The sequence below is a fragment of the Oryx dammah genome, unplaced genomic scaffold (assembly GCF_014754425.2).
Source record: "Oryx dammah isolate SB20612 unplaced genomic scaffold, SCBI_Odam_1.1 HiC_scaffold_23, whole genome shotgun sequence".
NCBI classification, from domain to species: Eukaryota; Metazoa; Chordata; class Mammalia; order Artiodactyla; family Bovidae; genus Oryx; species Oryx dammah.
Genome location: NW_024070207.1, coordinates 102,846,493 through 102,867,520, shown reverse-complemented (window position 1 = coordinate 102,867,520; position 21,028 = coordinate 102,846,493). Strand labels below are relative to the sequence as shown.

The window sequence follows — 21,028 nt, the reverse complement described above, 5'->3', positions numbered from 1 at the left end:
ATATTAATACATTATCCTATTGTGAGATGGCGAGAATTCTTATGCTTCATAATCATTTAGAAGACAGGGTCTCAGCAGTATAAAAACCATAGTGCCTTATAACTATATATACAACTTTGTCTTGAAGAGGCTAGAGAAATGTCCTCCTAGTGCCAAAAGAAGTGTACCTAGAAGAGTTGCTAAACGACTGAATTTTTCAATATACCAAATCCCCTTTAGTCCTAAAAATGGACTAGAAGGTATATTTTGCATGAGAGGGATTAAAAATAGGGCTACTCTAAATTGAGAATTTTGAACTGGTGGCTTTAGGGTCCTTTGTAGCATTAATATTTATGACCATAACATGCTACAAATATAGAATAGGCAGTCTCTGACTTAAAAAGTCATATTTTCAACAAATCTCCTGTTAGCATCATATCATATTCTTTACGTAGCTTAGAGGGCAGCAGTAAATCTTCATCTTCTAAGTTTCTGGAAATAATCCAAAGCCATTTAGTGCCCAATATCTGATGAATTGCTTCATTTCTTTTAATACACAGACAATTAGTGAGTACAGTGTTTGTTACCCCAAACACAAGGTGTGGCTACACAATAATATAACAGTCTTCTGAAGATCAGAAAACAGTCCCCAAGGAGTTCCAGAAAAGGAATTCCAAAAATGTTTTGAGAAAGGACAGCATTTTGTGAACAGAGTGGAAGACTACTTTATGAAGTTCACATGCCTGCCCCTTTGCTAAATAAACAAACTGACAAACAAACACACATTGTGGTATTATTTGTTTTTCTTCCCTGAAAATAAATCAATTTTGTTTGTTTCTGATGTTGGAAAAATTGGGGCATGCTTTCGGGAATATATCACCTATGAAAATATCATCCATCAGATTTCAAGAGGAAAAAAAAGAGTGTTAAGAGGAAAGAGAAATCAGAAGATTAGTTTTAAGGAAAATAACTCTGGGGCAGTGTGAATACCAAGTGAGTGTAGAGATTCAGTGGTTGGGAGCACAGAGAAAACATGGTCACAATCTACCAGGTATAATGTGAAGAGGCTTTAGGATGAGGTGATGAAGAAGAATAAAGAAAAGGCATTAGTCTTAAGAGAAATTTTTGCAGTAGAAGTCACAGAATTTAGAAGCCAACTTAATACAGGTATGAGTAGAGAAGAGAGAGGGAGGAAAAAGTAGAAGGTAATTCTTAAGTTTCCAGCATTAAAGACAATCAAGCAATTAAGTTATGCTTTCCCTAAAAACATAGGAAACATGCATTGTTTCAGGGGCACTTTAGACATTTTGGAGCCTGTAGTTAATGCAGATGGAGATGAATGGGAGGTGGCTGGAAGTATAGTTCTAGAGAAGAGGACAAAGATGTGAGCTGGAAAGAAAACACTGAGGAGTCTTAATGGCAGTTGAAGTTGACAGACAAAGGTAGTTGAAATGTGTGTAGAAAAATAAAAGAGAGATTTAAGAATGGAACACCAGGATTTAAAGGTTGTATACAGCAAAGAGAGTGTACACTGATTATTGTTACAACTCCCAGATTTGTATCTTGGGTCCCTGTCATTGCCTAGAACTTAAGATTTTATAGCCAGCTATCTACTCCACATCTCCACCTCGATGCTTAATAGACATCTCAAAAGTGGCATGTCCATATGTACTTCCTAAAACATGAGTTACTTTTAGAGCCTCCTCCATCTCAGTGAGTCTCCCATCTTCCAGTTGCTCAGGATAAAAACTCCATAGTCTTCCTTGATGCCTCTTTTCCATACCTAAATCTAAACCATTACAAAACCTTTTGGGCTGTGTCCTAAAATATCATAGAAGTCAACCATTTCTTACCACATTCACCTCTCATATTCTGGTCCAAATCACAGTTGTCTTTTGAATGAATTACGACAACAGTCTCCTAATGGTTTCACTGCTTTCCTTCAGTCTGTTATTGCAGAGGGGCCAAAGAAGTTAAAGATGCTATTCCTTTGCTCAAAACCCTCCAATGACTCCCATTTCATTCAAAGTAAAAGCAAAAGTCCATGGAGGGGCCTATAAGGCTCAATGTAATCAGATTCTTCTCACCTCTCTGAACGCCTTGTCTACTGCACTCTTGTTTGCTTGACCCATTACTATCATACAGGTTTCATTAAGGTTCCTTCAACCAGCCAAGCATATGCCTGTCTCAGAGGATTTCCAGTTATTAGAACCCTCCTGTACTGTTTTTCTTCCAACAGTCTACAGGGTTCACTTCCTTAGGTTCTTTAGGTTTTGCTTAAACCTTTTACTGAGATCTTTATTAACCACCATACTTAAGTAATGACCCTTCTCTTCCACCCCATGCTCACTCATACACACATTCTCAACTGCTTGCCCTCTTTATGTTTCTACATTGCACTTATCACAATCTTATATCCCATACATTTAACTATTTTAATTTTTAATGTCTGTTTCTCACTTCTTCCCAGGATGTAAGTTTCATGAGGGGAGGGCTTTTCTCTGCTGTATACCTTGGACCAAGAACTGAGCCTACTGAGCACATACCCAGCACTAAAATATTCACTGAGTGAATGAATTTTTAAAATGTTTATGATAGATGACATTTACTGAGCTGTTACTATGTGCTAGGCATTGCACCATGTACTTCATGCTTACTGTATTACTAGAGAAATAGAATTGCAAAATAATATTGTTTCGGAAATCAAAGAAGGGAAAGTTTCAACTAGTAGAGTTGATAAGCTGAACCAAGGTTAAAATGAAGTCAAGTAGATGGATAAATAAAAACAGGGCAACTAGCTATCATAAAAATTTTTGAGAATCTTAATGAGTCCTTACTTCAGGAAAGTGGTAGTGTGAGGGAAGCCAGATTGAAGTGGGTCAAAGCATAACTGGAAGCTGAAGAATATGAAATAATAATGTCAATTGTTGCTTTAAAATTTTTTGATGGTAAAGGGGAAACAAGGATAGCTGGATAGAAATGTTGGTATCCTAAAAAAGTTATTTTAGGATGAGGGAAACTTGAACATGATGGTTGGCTGAAGGGGAGAAGCAAGAAGAAAGAAGAAATTGAAAAATCCCAGAGAAAGAAAGCAGAATGGTTACTAAAAAAAATATACTGAAAGATGTAAAAGAGGAGATCCAGTACTCAGTTACAGTAGCTCTTTGGTGCACACAATATAGGGCTCAATTTTTTCTCCCTTTTCTTCCTTCTTTAAAGTGAAAAAGAAAAAAGACCTAGAAATAGAGAAGCAAGGAGTGATTTACAAGGGCTTCATTGTTGCCAAAGATGAAGAACACAGATGATAATCCTTCAGCTTTTCAACTTTTAATTGTAATTATGAACATTTGAAGCATATTATTAAAGTGGACAGGGGAATACTGAAATACAATTTTAGGGACAGTATATGTGCATATATATTCATGAATATGTATATACACACTTATACATGCACACAAATACATGTTAAATCTTTCTTAGAACCTAGAGAGATTTCTCAGGTATCTGGGAGCTTTTGTGAAGGACTGCCAGTCATGCTGAACCTGCTGGTATTAGGACCAGCCCCTCTACTTGATGAGTTTGCTCCTTGCTGAAGTAGCTGGAGAAGTCCTCCTATAGCTACAGACAGACAATTCAGAGTTAATGCTCATTTCTTGTTTAAAGAGTGATCCTGGAATAGAAATAAGGAAATGAAATCTCATGACAGTGTCATCATAAAGTCATCAGCCAGATGGCAGTCCTTGAAATCTAATCCTTAGAGGCTTCTCATAATAATATGTAATATCACATCTAATATCATCTTATTCACCAATTCATATCTATTCACAGAAACTGAAGGGAAAGAAATGAACTTGCAAAGGCCCACATTTCTGGCTTTATATGTTAACATGGACTCTATACGGCATATGATCAGGGAAACAAAATATTTTCCTACACATGTCACAATGATGATCTATGTTCTGTTATGAATTGCTAAAGTACAGGATTTACATGAGAAGCAGCTTTTTAAAATATTCATGAATGCTAGATTAAGTCATTTTAGGTCCATGTGGCTATTTGTACTTCTCTGTATAAAATGGTAATTAAAGGTCCCATCAAAGTCAGTATAGAATTTGAAGATTCCTCTAACCAATTAATAAACTTAAATTGAACACTAAACTACAAAACAAAATTAGCTTGTTTTTGCTTTTGATTATGTCTTGGAACTACAGCTTGCCAGTATATGATACCAAAGTAAAGTTCTTCTGAGTAATACTTTTTTGTACCTTATTTAACATTCAAAAATTTTAAACTGAAGTAAAGATTTTATTGCTTTATGTAGGCTTCCAAATGCACAAAGTTTTTGTATATGTTGAAATTAAAAGACGCTTACTCCTTGGAAGGAAAGTTATGACCAACCTGCTGCTGCTGCTAAGTCACTTCAGTCGTGTCCAACTCTGTGCAACCCTATAGACAGCAGCCCACCAGGCTCCCCCGTCCCTGGGATTCTCCAGGCAAGAACACTGGAGTGGGTTGGCATTTCCTTCTCCAATGCATGAAAGTGAAAAGTGAAAGTGAAGTCACTCAGTCGTGTCTGACCCTCAGTGACCCCATGGACTGCAGCCTACCAGGCTCCTCCATCCATGGGATTTTCCAGGCAAGAGTGCTGGAATGGGGTGCCATTGCCTTCTCCAATGACCAACCTAGATAGCATATTCAAAAGCAGAGACATTACTTTGCCAACAAAGGTCCGTCTAGTCAAGGCTATGGTTTTTCCAGTGGTCATGTATGGATGTGAGAATTGGACTGTGAAGAAAGCTGAGTGCCGAAGAATTGATGCTTTTGAACTGTGGTGTTGGAGAAGACTCTTGAGAGTCCCTTGGACTGCAAGGAGATCCATCCAGTATATTTTAAGGGAGACCAGTCCTGGGTGTTCATTGGAAGGACTGATGCTGAGGCTGAAACTTCAATACTTTGGGCATGTCATGCAAAGAGTTGACTCATTGGAAAAGACTCTGATGCTGGGAGGGATTGGGGTCAGGAGGAGAAGGGGACAACAGGGGATAAGATGGCTGGATGGCATCACCGACTCGATGCACATGAGTTTGGGTGAACTCCGGGAGCTGGTGATGGACAGGGAGGCCTGGCGTGCTGCAGTTCATGGGATCGCAGAGTCGGACACAACTGAGCGACTGAACTGAACTGAACTGATCCATATGATGGAAAGTTTCAGTGCAGGCAATGTATCAGTGTTCAGTGGTAAAACTGGAACCATGGGAAATGATGTAGTCAGAATGTTTTCAACACAGTTTCTCCTACCTAAGAAGTCTTGGTTACAGATATTTTTCAAAGTCATGACATACTTTTTCCCCCAAACCCAAATATCAATAATTTTTCCTTTAAAATTATGTTTATATGATTAACAACAAAGGTAAAGTGTTTATATTCTGGGATAGTTGTAGTTTTTGAGATGTTAAACATCAACTCTAGAAAATGGACAAACAGAAGACAAAGGTACAAGCAAGGAAATGGAATAACATGAACCACTTTGAAAGGAAATACTTTTCATTTACAAAACTTGCCAAAAACTATTTTTTAAAGTAATATGGTATGCAATTGTTATATATGTATGCTAAACTGCATAGGGGAATGGAAACAAAGATGATCTAAAGCAGGACAGTCAATAAAAGTTTCTGTGATGATGGAAATGTTCAATTTTGCACTGTTCAATGGAGAAGCCACTCACTATTGGTGGCTCCTGAGCACATGGAAGGTGGCTGATGAGCTGGAAGAAATGAATTTCAAATTTTATTTAATTGTAATCATTTGAACTTAAATGGCAACCTACAGCTAGTGTCTACCCTACTGAATAGTACCAATCTAGGGGATGTTGGTGATGTTCCTTCACTTCTGGGTTTAGCTGGGCGAGATACTGGATAAAAAGGTCAAAATGCAAAAGATCACATAAAGAGTTTTCTTGTTCTTTAGCTATCTAGCATACAATCTATAAGGATATAAAATATAAGAAGATGGAATTGGGTAAAATATGGTTTAATCTGTGCAGGTGACACATATAGCATACACAGAATGTGCACTTCCCATGTAAAGGCATCATTAGCCAATAGAGAATCCAGCTCTCCTCATGCCCTTTCACACTGACCAGAACCAACACCGACACCATAACAGTGGACACTGTTATGACAATCCTACAAGAGTGCATTGTGCATGAACATATGATCTACATGACTGTACTGTATTAACTCAGATTTGACTGGTGGTCTCTCCAGGGAATTTCATGCTGCCCAGCTACACCATGAGAGTTGATCAGTTTCTTCCTTCCATACCCTTCATGGCAGACACTCCCTATTGGCTGGCTCAACCCCAGTTCCTAGATACCGGAGGTGGTTTGGTGGCATAGTTCTGACCCAAAAGTTCCTGGGAAAGCCGTATTTTCTTGACACCAGCACTGCCCCTTTTGCTGCCCCTTCTTCCTGCTGGAATGCATATATTCTGAACGAAATGCCAAGAAGAACAAGGAGCCTTCGGGGCTAACATTGCTGAGCTACTGTGCTCATGTCAGCAGCTGCTTAATTCTGAACTTCTCCTTAAGTGACAGAAACAGACCTCCATTAGGTAAGCTATTGAACTTGGGTTTTCTGTTACTTGAAACTGAAAGTGATCCTAATAGGTACATTTTTCTTCTGTGTTGAGTTACTGGCACACCAGAACATTAACAGTTATTTTTGTTTGTTTGTTTGTTCAATTCCCTATTTAACCAAAAAATGTTTTGTGGGGAGATACTGTATGTCAAGATAAGTGCTAGATAATATGGTCGATAAACAGCCACTGTGTATACCCTCACAGAATAAACATTCTCCTTAGAGACAAAGACCAGCAAACACTTAAGGACAGTGTAGTGAGATAAGCACAATAACAAGGGGCCAAAAGAGTATGGGCTTTGGGGTTGGTAGTCAGGGAAGGCTTCCTGGAGGAAATGGCACTTACACTGAGACATGGAGAAGCAGAAAGAGAAGCAGGTTGCATCTAGAAAAAGAGGTTGTAAGAGGAAAAAGATGAGTTCAGCTTTGGGGCTATTAAGTTTGAAATTCCTACAGGACATCACAATAAATAAAAAGAAGTAAATCAGATATGCTGGTCTGAAATTCAAAGATGACTCTCAGCTGCAAATGGTATAAATGGATAGTCATCAGCAGACTGAAACTACGCAAGTGGATGAATTTTCGTAGAGTGTATGTGAGAAGGAAACATGAAAGAACTTTAGAGGCATGAATCAAATTAGCTTGGCAAATCACAGATTCTTTTGGGTCAGTGAAAAATGTAATTTCAGTTCAGTTCAGTCGCTCAGTCTGACTCTGCAAACAGGCCTCTCAGTCCATCACCAACTCCCGGAGTTTACTCAAACTCATGTCCATTGAGGTGGTGATGCCAACCAACCATCTCATCCTCTGTCATCCCCTTCTCCTCCCACCTTCAATCTTTCCCAGCATCAGGGTCTTTTCAAATGAGTCAGTTCTTCGCATCATGGTCAAAGTATTGGAGTTTCAGCTTCAACATCAGTCCTTCCAATGAATATTCAGGACTGATTTCCTTTAGGATGGACTGGTTGGATCTCCTTGCAGTCCAAGGGACTCTCAAGAGTCTTCTCCAACACCACAGTTCAAAAGCATCAATTCTTTGGTGCTTAGCATTCTTTATAGTCCAACTCTTACATCCATACATGACTACTGGAAAAACCATAGCTTTGACTAGATGGACCGTTGTTGGCAAAGTAATGTCTCTGCTTTTTAATATGCTGTCTAGGTTGAAATATTACTCAGCTATAAATATTAGAATCTTGCCCTCTGTGACAACATGGATGGATCTAGAGGATATCATCTAAGTGAATAAGTTAGACAAAGACAAATACTGTATGATCTCATATGTGGAATCTATGAAACAGACAAAACATAATGAAAACAGACTCATATAGCCAGAGAACAAATGGGTGGTTGCCAGAAGGGAAGAGGAGGTAAAGGGGTGAAATAAGTGCAGGGGATTAAGAGGTATAAATCTCCAGTTATAAAATAAATAAGCAATAGGGATATAACATACAGTACAAGGAATATAGTGAATAACATTGTTATAACTTTGTATGGGAACAGACTTATCATAATGATCATTTCATAATATGTGCAAATGTCAAATTACTAGGTAGTTTATCAGAAACTAACATAATATTGTACATCAGCTACATTTCAATTAGAAAAACACAATGTTTACCAGCTCCCTACTGTATCACCTGGTTCAGGATATGTCAAATAAGAAAGATAGCCTTTGTCCTCAAGGAGTTTAGACTAATGTGAAGGACAATCATTTAACAATTAGTTACATAATTCATGTTTTTGTTTATAATTTTATTAATATAATTAGGATAATGCTAATGAAAGAAAAGCCCAAGGGGTTAAGACTAGATAATTTAGAGACAGGACCTAGTTTGAGGAGATGGTGTCTCTAAGAGCCATTGATTGTCATTAGGTATATAATGGGAAATGAAATTATGAGTCATGTTACACTGCACAAATTTTCCCATTGGGTACACAGAGTGAGATACAATGATGGCACCATCAGTAGCTGTAACTCCATCATGAACCCCAAAATGACTTTCTTGTTAGATTAAAGATGGGGCAGTATGCGTCATGATGGAGTAGAACAATATTTCTTTGGATAGAGTTCTCAAAGCAGGCTGGTAAATGGCTCATCTACCTATAAATCCATCTTTTATTTTTGTCTAATTGCACAGCTATGTCACTACCTTTCTGACTGTGGGCAAGTCATTTGATTTCACCAATCTTCAGGTCCTTCATCTTTTTTTTTTTTTCCCTTTCTTTTTTTTTTTTTTTGAACATGTATCTCTCTTTATTTTTTTTTTGTTATACTAAAATGCTTTATTTATTTATTATTTTTTTTAATTTATTTTTTATTTTACTTTACAATTCTGTATTGGTTTTGCCATACATTGACATGAATCCTTCAGAAAGAATGTGAGTTTAGTTGGCATTTCTCATCTTGGATCCTTGCAAGCCCCAGGTTAGCAGGATGGGAAAGCAAGTCTGCATTGTCCACCCAGGGTTACCACCCCATCATGGAAGTCAGCAAATAGTTTTAGAAATAATGGCGTTCATACCTTTTATGAATGCTTGCCCAAGAGGCATTGATGTTCTCTGTTATCATGTGTACTTTTCGGGTATCATCTGCAGAATAATCCCGGAGAAGTTTCAGTGCCAAGTCATTTGCCACATCTACATTTATCTGCCACTGGCGGAGGTCTTTGGCCAACTGCTATAGATGCACATGGAAAAAGAGAATGAATGTCACTTTTCTCTGAAATCTCTAGTTGGACTTTCTCATAAGTAACTTCTGAATCTTTGGGTCAGAGCGTGTCTGCATGACTGCTTTTCACTGACCCTGTGTGGTTTAGTCAATCTTGACAATATAAGCTAACCCACTTTTCATGACAAAAGTTTTCAAATGCAGCATCTTGAGCAATACTCAGTATCAGGTATTTCAATTTAGTAGCAATTAATTGGAAACAAACTTGGCTTAATTGTCTTTTTATCATGGGAGAGAACAAACTATAAAAATAAGCTCCCAAATCATTGTTGAATATATGACATATACCAAAATTTGAACAGAAAAAAATAACACATGTATTCCCCGCCCACCCCCGTCATTAACTTGTTGAATTGTTTATGTAATTAGTGCCATCTACTGGCACTCAACTAAAGTTGCATACAGAAAATATTGAGCTTCAAAAAAAAAAAATGCTGTTATTCTCGTTTTGAGCTTCTTTAAATGATCGGCTTATTCATAATACAACTATTCTACTTTAAAGTCAGAATAAAAATTTAAATATATAAATTGTGTTAAACCAAATGATCTATGTTTTCTTTTATTATCTTTAACAATTGAGTATTATCAAAGCATGTATCACTATTTTATCACTTGAAATATCATAGCCCAAAGAAAGAAATAAACCAATGATAGGCTCATTTGGATGCATATTAACCCCACATTTCTATTAAACATTGCTTCAAATGCATGGGAGAGGCTTGTAAACATTATAGTATTATTAAATTACTAAGACAGTTATACCAAATCCAACATGGTGGTTTAAATGGACAAAGGAATAATAACAGGTAATTCTAACAAGAGAAAGAATAAAAGCTATTTTTATAGAAAAAGAAAAAATCAACTTTCCAATAAATGAAAAACATAGAATATTATAATTTGACACCAATTAAGTTTAAAAAAAATAAAATCCAAAGCTGGAAAGACTGTAGCCAAACTAGCACATTCATATACTATTTCTGGGAATGGTATCTATTAGGACAGTTTGACAATATATATCAAGTGAAATACAAATGCTTATTCCCATAGACTCAGTAATCTAATTTTAATATTTTGTCCTAGTAAAATATTTAAAAGAAATATGCTATAGGAATAAAGATCTTCATTAACTAAGATAGTAAAAAATGAGAAACAATTTCAATGTTTAATGAGAGGACATTAAAATAAGACAATACATCAACCCAATGGTCTAATATGTAGTAAATGTGCACAGAAATCCTAAGGACAAAAACAGAACACAATATCTATCTTCACTATATTTCTTAAATCTGTAAGAGTACATTGACATGAACTGGAAGGAGAAAAGAGAAAATTGAAACTAAGTGTTGTTTGTGAAAAGAGTAATTGCTCTTGTTTTAGTATGTGTTCTTTTATGTTAATACGATTTATGATGATAAAAATCAGATACTAGTACTTTCAGCATAGTTTCAGTATATTTGAGTAGACTCCTGTTCCTTGAAAATGTATAGTCAGTATACAATCTGGCATTTCTCAGTTAATTAGATCAGTCTATTCTAGAATTTTAAAAAAAAAATTGCATTTATTGCAAACAGCAAATAGACCCAGATAACTGAACCAGCAGCAACCAACTAAAGCGAGCATCACTAAGTTTTGCTATAAAAAGAGAGACAATTTTTAAAGGTACAGAGTATAGTCACTGTACTACAAAGTAATTAAAATTTAACTTTGTGGAATACCCGCTTCTCCTTATAAACCCCTTTTCCACTTTTATAGCCTCACACTGAACAAAAGCCTTTCTGAGGTGAAACACACACACACCAAAGACTGTCTTTCTAGAAATTTCCAATGGTATGAAATTACCTTTTCCCCCTTTCCCTCTTCACTTAAGCCACTTTTAACCTACAGTGTTAAAAGTAATGTACACTAAGATATGAAAGCCCAATCGGCCCTTATCTAGAAGATGGTATTCAGAGCTTAAAAGAAGAGCTTATTATCATCTATTAAATCTCTAATTGGCAGCATAAGAAACTACAAAACTGACACTGATAACTTAGTTACTTTTTTGTAAAGTAATTCCTTTTGAAGAAAAATGCAAATGCTAAAAAATCACCTATTATGAACCAAGAGTGCATCTGTAGAGATTTAGCAATGTGTGCACACTTATTAGTTGCTCAGTCGTGTCCAAGTCTTTGCAATCCTTTGGACTGTAGCCCACCAGGCTCCTCTGTCCATGGGAACTTCAGGCAGGAATACTGGAGTGGGTTGGCATTTCCTCCTCCCGGAGATTTAGCAATATAAAATGCTAATTATAATTTTAATAAGTACAATTAAAATCATTTATTTTATCCAGGAAAGCCAATCATGGAAGTCGACTCACTCATGGGTAACTACTTGCAAGTTTAGATATAAGAGATATATTCTTTGGTTTGAATCTATAGATCATAAAAAATTCCAAAAGTAGAAGTTGAAAAGTATGCTGGAATTTTCCAGAATCTTGAAGGACATAGCAGGGTAAAATTTAATTAGAGACTTCATAGGAAAAGGTAATAAAACAGTAAGGGTTGACTTCAAACCAGAGTTTTTTTGTATATTTTAATGCTTGAAAGAGAAGAATACACAGGCCATATATTTTGCTTCAAATTTGTATTCACACTGAAATTTAAATTTTTATACGTAAGGAAATCTTGACTGAATGCTGCCCTTCACTGCATACTGCTCAGGTTTTGCTGTGATGTGGGATTAAAAAGAAAAAAATCCCACTGACCTTGACTCACATTGACAGGGCTTAGGCCCTTATCTAAACTGAAAGGTTCTCAAGGCAGCCCTCTTTTCTCCCTTAAAGACAGAACAGAGGGGTTTCCCTTCCTCCTAAGGTATTAATATGTTGATCACCTTGGGCTTTAGCCAAGTATCATTCACAACATGAACAATGACCTTGATCAGCTTTGCCTACTACGGTGAAATTCAGTCCTGGGACAAGGCCAGACCACAGAAGAAGTGTAAATTCAAAATACAATGGAATTCACACACATTCTTTTTACTTTCGAATTCCATTTACAATGGTATACTCTACAGGGAATTGTGTGGTGATCATGGTGTATGAAGAAATTTAAAATACTGTGAGCACTAGCTTATAAAAAAAAGATGATTTTGGAGGCGTGTGTGTGTGTGTGTGTGTGTGTGTGTGTGTGTTTTCTATGAAGAATAGAAAATGCTCAATTCTTATAAGACTGTGTCCCCAACCAGGAAAGAAATTTTCATATTCAAACCTCATATGATGCTGCTACAATATGTACTCTGTATTTACACAGTATTTTAGACAGAGAAAATGATTATGGATTATGGCACAAGTTGAATTCAAGAATTTTGAGTATACAAATTTTTTAACATTTACCTTCTCTTTTTTCTTTGTCAGAACTCTTTTTAGGAATATTGACCCAACACGGGAGAAAACAAAGGAGGAAGGGAAAGAGTATTTAAGAGCTTGGGCAACAGAATGAGCCTGCTGGGTCTGAATCCTGACTTGATCACTTACTAATGATGTGACAAATGGGAAAATTAATTATGCTCTCTGTGCCTCAAATTCCCCCTTTATTAAATATGTATATTAACAGTATTTATTACCTTGAAAGATTAATATGAGGATGAATTCGTAAAATCCAGGGAAAAGAGAGTGGTGCCTGATATACCCAAAGCATTAAAAAAGTATTAGTTACAATCACTACTACTACTACCACTACTGCTACTGCTATTTTTAATGAGCCACACTACAGCCACCACAGTGAGCCTCCATTCAATGAAAGAAAGGGACCCACTATTTCATAGACACTGTCTACAATGCTGTACCTCTAAAAGACTCCCTTTAATTTAGAAGATAAATGTGAGTTTGCAGTATGTGTGTGTGTTCAGTTGTGTCTGACTCTTTGCGACCCCATAGACTGTAGCCCACCAGGCTCCTCTGTCCATGGAATTTCCCAGGCAAGAATACTGGAGTGGGTTGCCATGCCCTTTTCCAGGGGATCTTCCCGACTCAGGGATTGAACCTACATCTCTTGCATCTCCTGCATTGGCAGGCGATGTTATTTACCACTGAGTCACCCGGGAAGCTGTGAGTATGCAGACCTACAATTAGAACTTTCAAGTTGAGTATTGTTTAAGTTTTCTTATCAAACGTGTTTTGGGATGTTTACCCACAAGTTAACTTCAGGTTTGTTTTAGGTGAACTTGATTTAAAAAAATTTTAATGGCTCTCACTCAAAGGAACATCATGAAAAGCCATGTAGAGTAATGAAAAGGCATCTTCCCAGGAAGTCTGGACTGGCCATTGTCTTGCAGGTTTGATCTTAAAGCCTTCAACCTTTTGGGTTCCAGCTTTGTTGTCTGTAAAACAGGATGGGGCTCCTTATACTGCTTATGCCTTAGGTGTGTTATGAGCTCAAAATCAAAATCAAATTGCTTGTGTGAAATAAAACTCATATTTTAAGGCAAGACAGGACAAATTTAAATATAGAAAATCTTCTCTGCCCTTTGGCTGCCTCTCTCCAGGCACTGTGCCATGCGTATCTGCACTATGCATCCACCAAACCCCCTCCGCATGCTTCCCTGGTGGCTCAGTGGTAAAGAATTGCCTGCCAATGTGGGAGACTTGGGTTCGGTCTCTGGGTCAGGAAGATCCCCTGGAGGAGGGCATGGCAACCCACACCGGTATTCTTGCCTAAAGAATCCCATGAACAGAGAAGCCTGGCAAGCTACAGTCCGTGGGATTGCAAAGAGTCATACACGACTGAGTGACTGAGTACACACAATTTAACATCAAGCATAAATTTCTCTCCAGTCTCAGGGGAAGAGCTGACTTGTGCTGAAGGACACTGTTTCCTCCAACTTGACACTCCTCCTCCTATTCCTCCATGCACTCCCTTTTTTGTCTTTTCAGCCTCTTTCCTCTCTGCAAGATCTTTCTCCACAGCTTTCAAACATGAGCCTCTTCCCCATCTTTAACCAGCAACAAAATCTGCTATCATTTTCTTTCCCTTCACAGTTAAGCTCCTCAAAAGGCGAATACTCACTCATTCATTGCCTCAATTTGATTACATTCCTGCTACTGCACAATTCATCAAAATCAGGCTTCTGCCACTGCCACCTCAGTAAAACTATTCTGAAGGAAGTCACTGTGGCAAATCGGATTACTGACCTCAGTTCTTTACCCCACCTTGTATCCATGTCCTTTGCCGTGTGACTTTGAACTTTCTGCTACAAAAGGCACAACTGACCTTCCCGGCCTTGACAGTGAGCTTGGCCATATGACTTGTTTTGCCTAAGTCTAGTGGTATGTTAACAGACATGACACAAGCAGAGGCTGAAAACGTGCTTCTGCATTGGGGCTGGCCCTTCTGCACAGCTGCCATTATCAAACACGTAGTGGGCCGGCCTGCCCATCACTGGAGAAGGATGAGTGACATGTGACGGAGAGGCACTCCACTCAACCTGCTACGTGCAGCAATGTCACCCAGACAAGCTGCAAACTTAAGAAACACATGCTTATAGTTGTATGCCAATAGTGTCATGAGGTTGTCAGGCCACAATTTTGCGAAAATAGTTAACCAATTCAGTCAGCAATGATCAATGTCTGTGGACAGTTCTAGGTTCTTATTTACTTGACTTCCAGATAGTGACTGGTGCTACTGACTGCTCTGTCCTTCTTGAGGCTCTATCCTTCCTGGTCCCCTCTCTTTGGGTGTCCTCGCTATACTCTTAAGGCTCAAGTTTTCCTTTTTCTGCCTGTCCCTGTCCCTAGCCCAACCTTCTTCTGTAGTGTAGGCTGATCCTCAGCTGGTGAAGGAGGCTGGAGCATACCCATAAAGAAGTTATATCACAATGTGCCCTTATATCCAAATGTTCTACCTCCATGGCTACTGCCTTAATATAAGCCCTCATCACCTCTTACTTGGACTTTGCAATAACCTTTTTTATTGGTTCCCTCCTTTTACTTTCAAACCAGACCTTCCATCCTTGGATAGCTGCTCAAACAATCTTTTTAAAATACAAATACTAACCACATTACACCTCTGTTAAACCTTTCAATGGCTCCCTGTTATCTACAAGATGAAGTTCAAATGTCCCTCCTTGGGTATATGACCTCTCCCTCAAATATATGATCCTTACATAAATATCCACTTTCATCTTTTGCTACCTCCTTTCCTCTGTCTCCCTTTGTGAGGGGAAACACTGACTGAAACCGCTTACCCTGGTCAGGCACCATAGTAACCATTTGCATGAGTCATTTTAGGACAGGAAGTCCTGGTAAGGAACACAGAACAAGCCACCGCCAACAGGAAGAATTCAGGAAAGGTAAAAAGGAGATGCCACATGTCCTACCAATCTCCCAGAATCCTCCTTGTTGGAGTCCATCTTAGTTAAGCAATGTGCACACCACCAGGAAGAACCCTGAGTCAGAGTGATTGGCCAGAGACAACCCCCAAACTAATCCCATCACCATAAAACCCAGGACCATGAGTCACATGGCAGAGCAGTTCTCCTGGGTTCCCTTACCCTCCTGCTCTCTTTGCTCAGGCACCACTTCCCAATAAAGTCTCTTGCTTTGTCAGCACAGGTGTCTTCTCGGACAATTCATTTCCAACCGTTAGACAACAGCCCACTCTTGGGCCCTAGAAGGGACTCCTCTTCCTGCAACACCTTCTTCTTGTGCAAAACCTCTAAAAGGTTAAGTGACTTGATGAAGGTGACATAGCTTGTCAGTGAAAGAGATATCACAAGAATGTAGTTTTCTTGGCTTTCAAATTCAGGGTTCAATCTACTTAAAGAAGATATGCTTCCACATAAAAGAATTTAAGGAAGATGGTTGGATTTATTATAATTGGATTTTGAAGAATATAAAATAGTCTCCTTGATGATTACAGCATGATTGGAAAAATATTATGTATAATAAAGAGACAGCCAAACAGAGACAGCAAAAAATACATATTTATTTTATTAAAAAATCACTAAACAGTTTACTCCTGAGTATGAATTAAAGTTCTATACATATTTATTGGGAAAAAGAAATACAATTTCTTTCTTGTTTGTGTGAATTAAAATGACCTATAAAACCTCTTTATGGATATATAATAGAAATGTTAAAATATCTGTAAGGAAGCCATTTCAAAAGTAAAGCCTTTCACCATTAACTTCAAGAATCATCTATTAAACCTCTGACATTACCAAACAACACTGTTTCAGAAAGTAACAGTCTATACAGGGGATACTATTTGAAAAAAACAGCCCTCATTTTCCAGCTTACTGGACATGATTCATCTTTTCAACAGCTTTGAGGACTACATACCAAAGTTGCTACTTTTTTGTCCTTTTGACAATGACTACAAGCTGAGAGCAGGCTAGTAAATGTGTTATCGGCCAACCCATTAGAGTTCCATTATTTTCTGTCTTACATGGCTTCATGTAATGAATTTTTATAATTAAACTAATGGCATACAATTTATTTTTCCCCTTCGTTACTTTCAGGCCCCATTTCTCTTCCAGCTTCTTTGGAATAAGCTTTATACAAAAAGAAGGGAGGAGAGCCCTCCAAGTGCTTCATTACCTTAATTTCATTATGACATTTTGGAAAGCATTCTCTTTATCTGTGCTCTTTCTTTAATTTGCTGACTTTATTAAAAGGCTGAAGCAGTGTTGTAATGAACAAATCACCCAGCTACCCCAGGCATCTAAGAGAAGTTTGGTTGAGAGGGTGTGGATCTGGTTGAGTAGAAATGATTCCAGACAGAACACCAGAGGACACACTCCCAGAAAGTAACATCTCCACGGCTATTTTCAAATCCCATGAGCCTACTGTGGTACACTACATACATTATTGTTCATAAACATTCAGTGCTTTTTTTCATACCAGATGATCACATATCTGCAACCCCACTGAACTGGGGATAGTAACAACTGATTTTGTCTACATGCCAGTTTCAGGTAGGTGGTTTAAGAGTAAATGACTTCATTCATTGTGTTTCTGACTCTTTGATCTTGGAAGTATGTATCAAGATGCTGCTCTCATCAGCTGCAGTCCCTGAGTAAGCTAAGTAGAATGCCCTTGTGAATCTATACTTGACATATAAAATGAATAAAACACAAACTTTGTGTTGTCTCTAGATTTGGGATAGTTTGTTAGTGTGGCGTAACTTAGCCTATCCTGACTGACATACCTACTCAAGTGTGACCCTAGAGTGTATGAAGTGGTTATCTCATTGTGGTTTTCATTTGTATTTTCTTTATGACAAAAGATGTTAACCATCACTTTGTGTGCTTATTAGCCATTTGTACATCTTTGAAAAAATGTTTTAATAATCCTTTGCTGATTTATGATTGTGTCTTTCTTGTTCTTGCTGAGGTTTAAGAGTTCTTTAAGTATTCTGCATACAAGTCTTATCAGATAGATGATTTGCAAATATTTTCTCTCATTCTGTGGGTCATCCTTGCACTCTCTTTATAATATTGCTTGCAGCACAAAATTTTCAATTTTGATGAGGTCCGATTTATATATTTTTTCTCCGCACTTTGGCTTTTGGTGTCTTTTCAGAGAACACATTGCCTAACTCATCGTGCTCCTTTGTTGTCTTATAAGAGTTGTAATATTTTAGTTCTTATATTTAGCTCTAGGATCCATTTTAAAATTATTTTTTTTGTATGTTCTGAGGTAGGGTCAAACTTCATTATTTTATATGTGGATAATTCAGTGATGCAAGGATGAAGTTTTGAACAAAATTATGCCTTTTCCTTTGAATTGTCTAGGCATTCTTGCCAACAATCGACTATAAATGCAAGGATTTAGTTCTGAATATTCAATTTTATTTCATTGATCTTTATATCTATCTTGATGTCAGTACCACATCATCTTGATTATTAGCTTTCTAGTAAGCTTTGAAATTAGGAATTGTGTGTCCTCCAACTTTGTGCTTTTTTCAAGGTTACTTTTGTTATTCTTTGTCCTTTGTATTTCAATACGAATTTTAGGACCTACTTGTCAATTTATATAGGAAAATCAATGAGGATTTTGATAAGAACTACAGAGAGTCTGTAGGTCTATTTGGGGATATGGGTATCTTAACAATATTAAGTTTTTGATGTGGGAATATGGCATGTTTTTCCATTTTCTTTAACTTTAAATTCTTTTAGCATTGTAGCTCTCAACAGAAAAGTCTTACATTTTTTTTATTCCTAATATTTTGTTGCTATTTACCCCTTGTCCAAGGTAAGGAGCAGTGGTTACGCTTTGCTAGAGCAGCCGCGAAGAAATACCCCACGCCCAAGGTAAGAGAAACCCAAGTAAGATGGTAGGTGTTGCAAGAGGGCATCAGAGGGCAGACACACTGAAACCATATTCACAGAAAACTAGTCAATCCAATCACACTAGGACCACAGCCTTATCTAACTCAATGAAACTAAGCCATGCCCATGGGGCAACCCAGGGTGGGCGGGTCATGGTGGAGAGGTCTGACAGAATGTGGTCCACTGGAGAAGGGAATGGCAAACCACTTCAGTATTCTTGCCTTGAGAACCCCATGAACAGCATGAAAAGGCAAAATGATAGCATACTGAAAGAGGAACTCCCCAGGTCAGTAGGTGCCCAATATGCTACTGGAGGTCAGTGGAGAAATAACTCTAGAAAGAATGAAGGGATGGAGCCAAAGCAAAAACAATACCCAGCTGTGGATGTGATCGGTGATAGAAGCAAGGTCCGATGCTGTAAAGAGCAATACTGCATAGGAACCTGGAATGTCAGGTCCATGAATCAAGGCAAATTGGAAGTGGTCAGACAAGAGATGGCAAGAGTGAATGTCGACATTCTAGGAATCAGTGAACTAAAATGGACTGGAATGGGTGAATTTAACTCAGACAACCATTATATCTACTACTGTGGGCAGGAATCCCTCAGAAGAAATGGAGTAGCCATCATGGCCAAGAAAAGAGTCTGAAATGCAGTACTTGGATGCGATCTCAAAAACAACAGAATGATCTCTGTTCGTTTCCAAGGCAAACCATTCAATATCACGGCAATCCAAGTCTATGCCCCAACCAGTAATGCTGAAGAAGCTGAAGTTGAACGGTTCTATGAAGACCTACAAGACCTTTTAGAACTAACACCTATAAAAGATGTCCTTTTCATTATAGGGGACTGGAATGCAAAAGTAGGAAGTCAAGAAACACCTGGAGTAACAGGCAAATTTGGCCATGGAGTACAGAATGAAGCAGGGCAAAGACTAATAGAGTTTTGCCAAGGAAATGCACTGGTCATAGCAAACACCCTCTTCCAACAACACAAGAGAAGACTCTACACATGGACATCACCAGATGGTCAACACCAAAATCAGATTAATTATATTCTTTGCAGCCAAAGATGGAGAAGCTCTATATAGTCAACAAAAATAAGACCAGGAGCTGACTGTGGCTCAGATCATGAACTCCTTATTACCAAATTCAGACTTAAATTGAAGAAAGTAGGGAAAACCGCTAGACCATTCAGGTATGACCTAAATCAAATCCCTTATGATTATACAGTGGAAGTGAGAAATAGATTTAAGGGCCTAGATCTGATAGATAGAGTGCCTGAAGAACTATGGAATGAGGTTCATGACATTGTTCAGGAGACAGGGATCAAGACCATCCCCATGGAAAAGAAATGCAAAAAAGCAAAATGGCTGTCTGGGGAGGCCTTACAACTAGCTGTGAAAAGAGAAGCAAAAAGCAAAGGAGAAAAGGAAAGATATAAGCATTTGAATGCAGAGTTCCAAAGAATAGCAAGAAGAGATAAGAAAGCCTTCTTCAGGGATCAATGCAAAGAAATAGAGGAAAAGAACAGAATGGGAAAGACTAGAGATCTCTTCAACAAAATTAGAGATACAAAGGGAACATTTCATGCAAAGATGGGCTCGATAAAGGACAGAAATGGTATGGACCTAACAGAAGCAGAAGATATTAAGAAGAGGTGGCAAGAATACACAGAAGAACTGTACAAAAAAGATCTTCACAACCTGGATAATCATGATGATGTGATCACTCATCTAGAGCCAGACATCTTGGAATGTGAAGTCAAGTGGGCCTTAGAAAGCATCACTACGAACAAAGCTAGTGGAGGTGATGGAATTCCAGTTGAGCTATTTCAAATCCTGAAAGATGATGCTGTGAAAGTGCTGTACTCAATATGCCAGCAAATTTGGAAAACTCAGCAGTGGCCACAGGACTGGAAACGGTCAGTTTTCATTCTAATCCCAAAGAAAGGCAATGCCAAAGAATCCTCAAACTACCGCACAATTGCACTCATCTCACATGCTAGTAAAGTAATGCTCAAAATTCTCCAAGCCAAGCTTCAGCAATACATGAACTGTGAACTTCCTGATGTTCAAGCTGGTTTCAGAAAAGGCAGAGGAACCAGAGATCAAATTGCCAACATCTGCTGGATCATGGAAAAAGCAAGAGAGTTCCAAAAAAACCCATTTCTGCTTTATTGACTATGCCAAAGCCTTTGACTGTGTGGATCACAATAAACTGTGGAAAATTCTGAAAGAGATGGGAATACCAGACCACCTACCCTGCCTCTTGAGAAATCTGTATGCAGGTCAGGAAGCAACAGTGAGAACTGGACATGGAACAACAGACTGGTTCCAAATAGGAAAAGGAGTACGTCAAGGCTGTATATTGT

General features: G+C 38.1%; 1 protein-coding gene across 6 annotated transcripts in view; it reads right to left on the bottom strand.

Annotated features, from left to right (window-relative positions):
* The window catches only part of DMD (dystrophin), a 2,254,125-nt gene that overhangs the window by 560,299 nt on the left and 1,672,798 nt on the right, over positions 1–21,028 (bottom strand). For all 6 annotated transcript variants that reach the window (XM_040266338.1, XM_040266336.1, XM_040266334.1 and 3 more), the window contains one exon: positions 9,143–9,297. In XM_040266338.1, the coding sequence (XP_040122272.1) occupies positions 9,143–9,297 (155 nt within the window). The remainder of the gene's footprint in view (positions 1–9,142; positions 9,298–21,028) is intronic.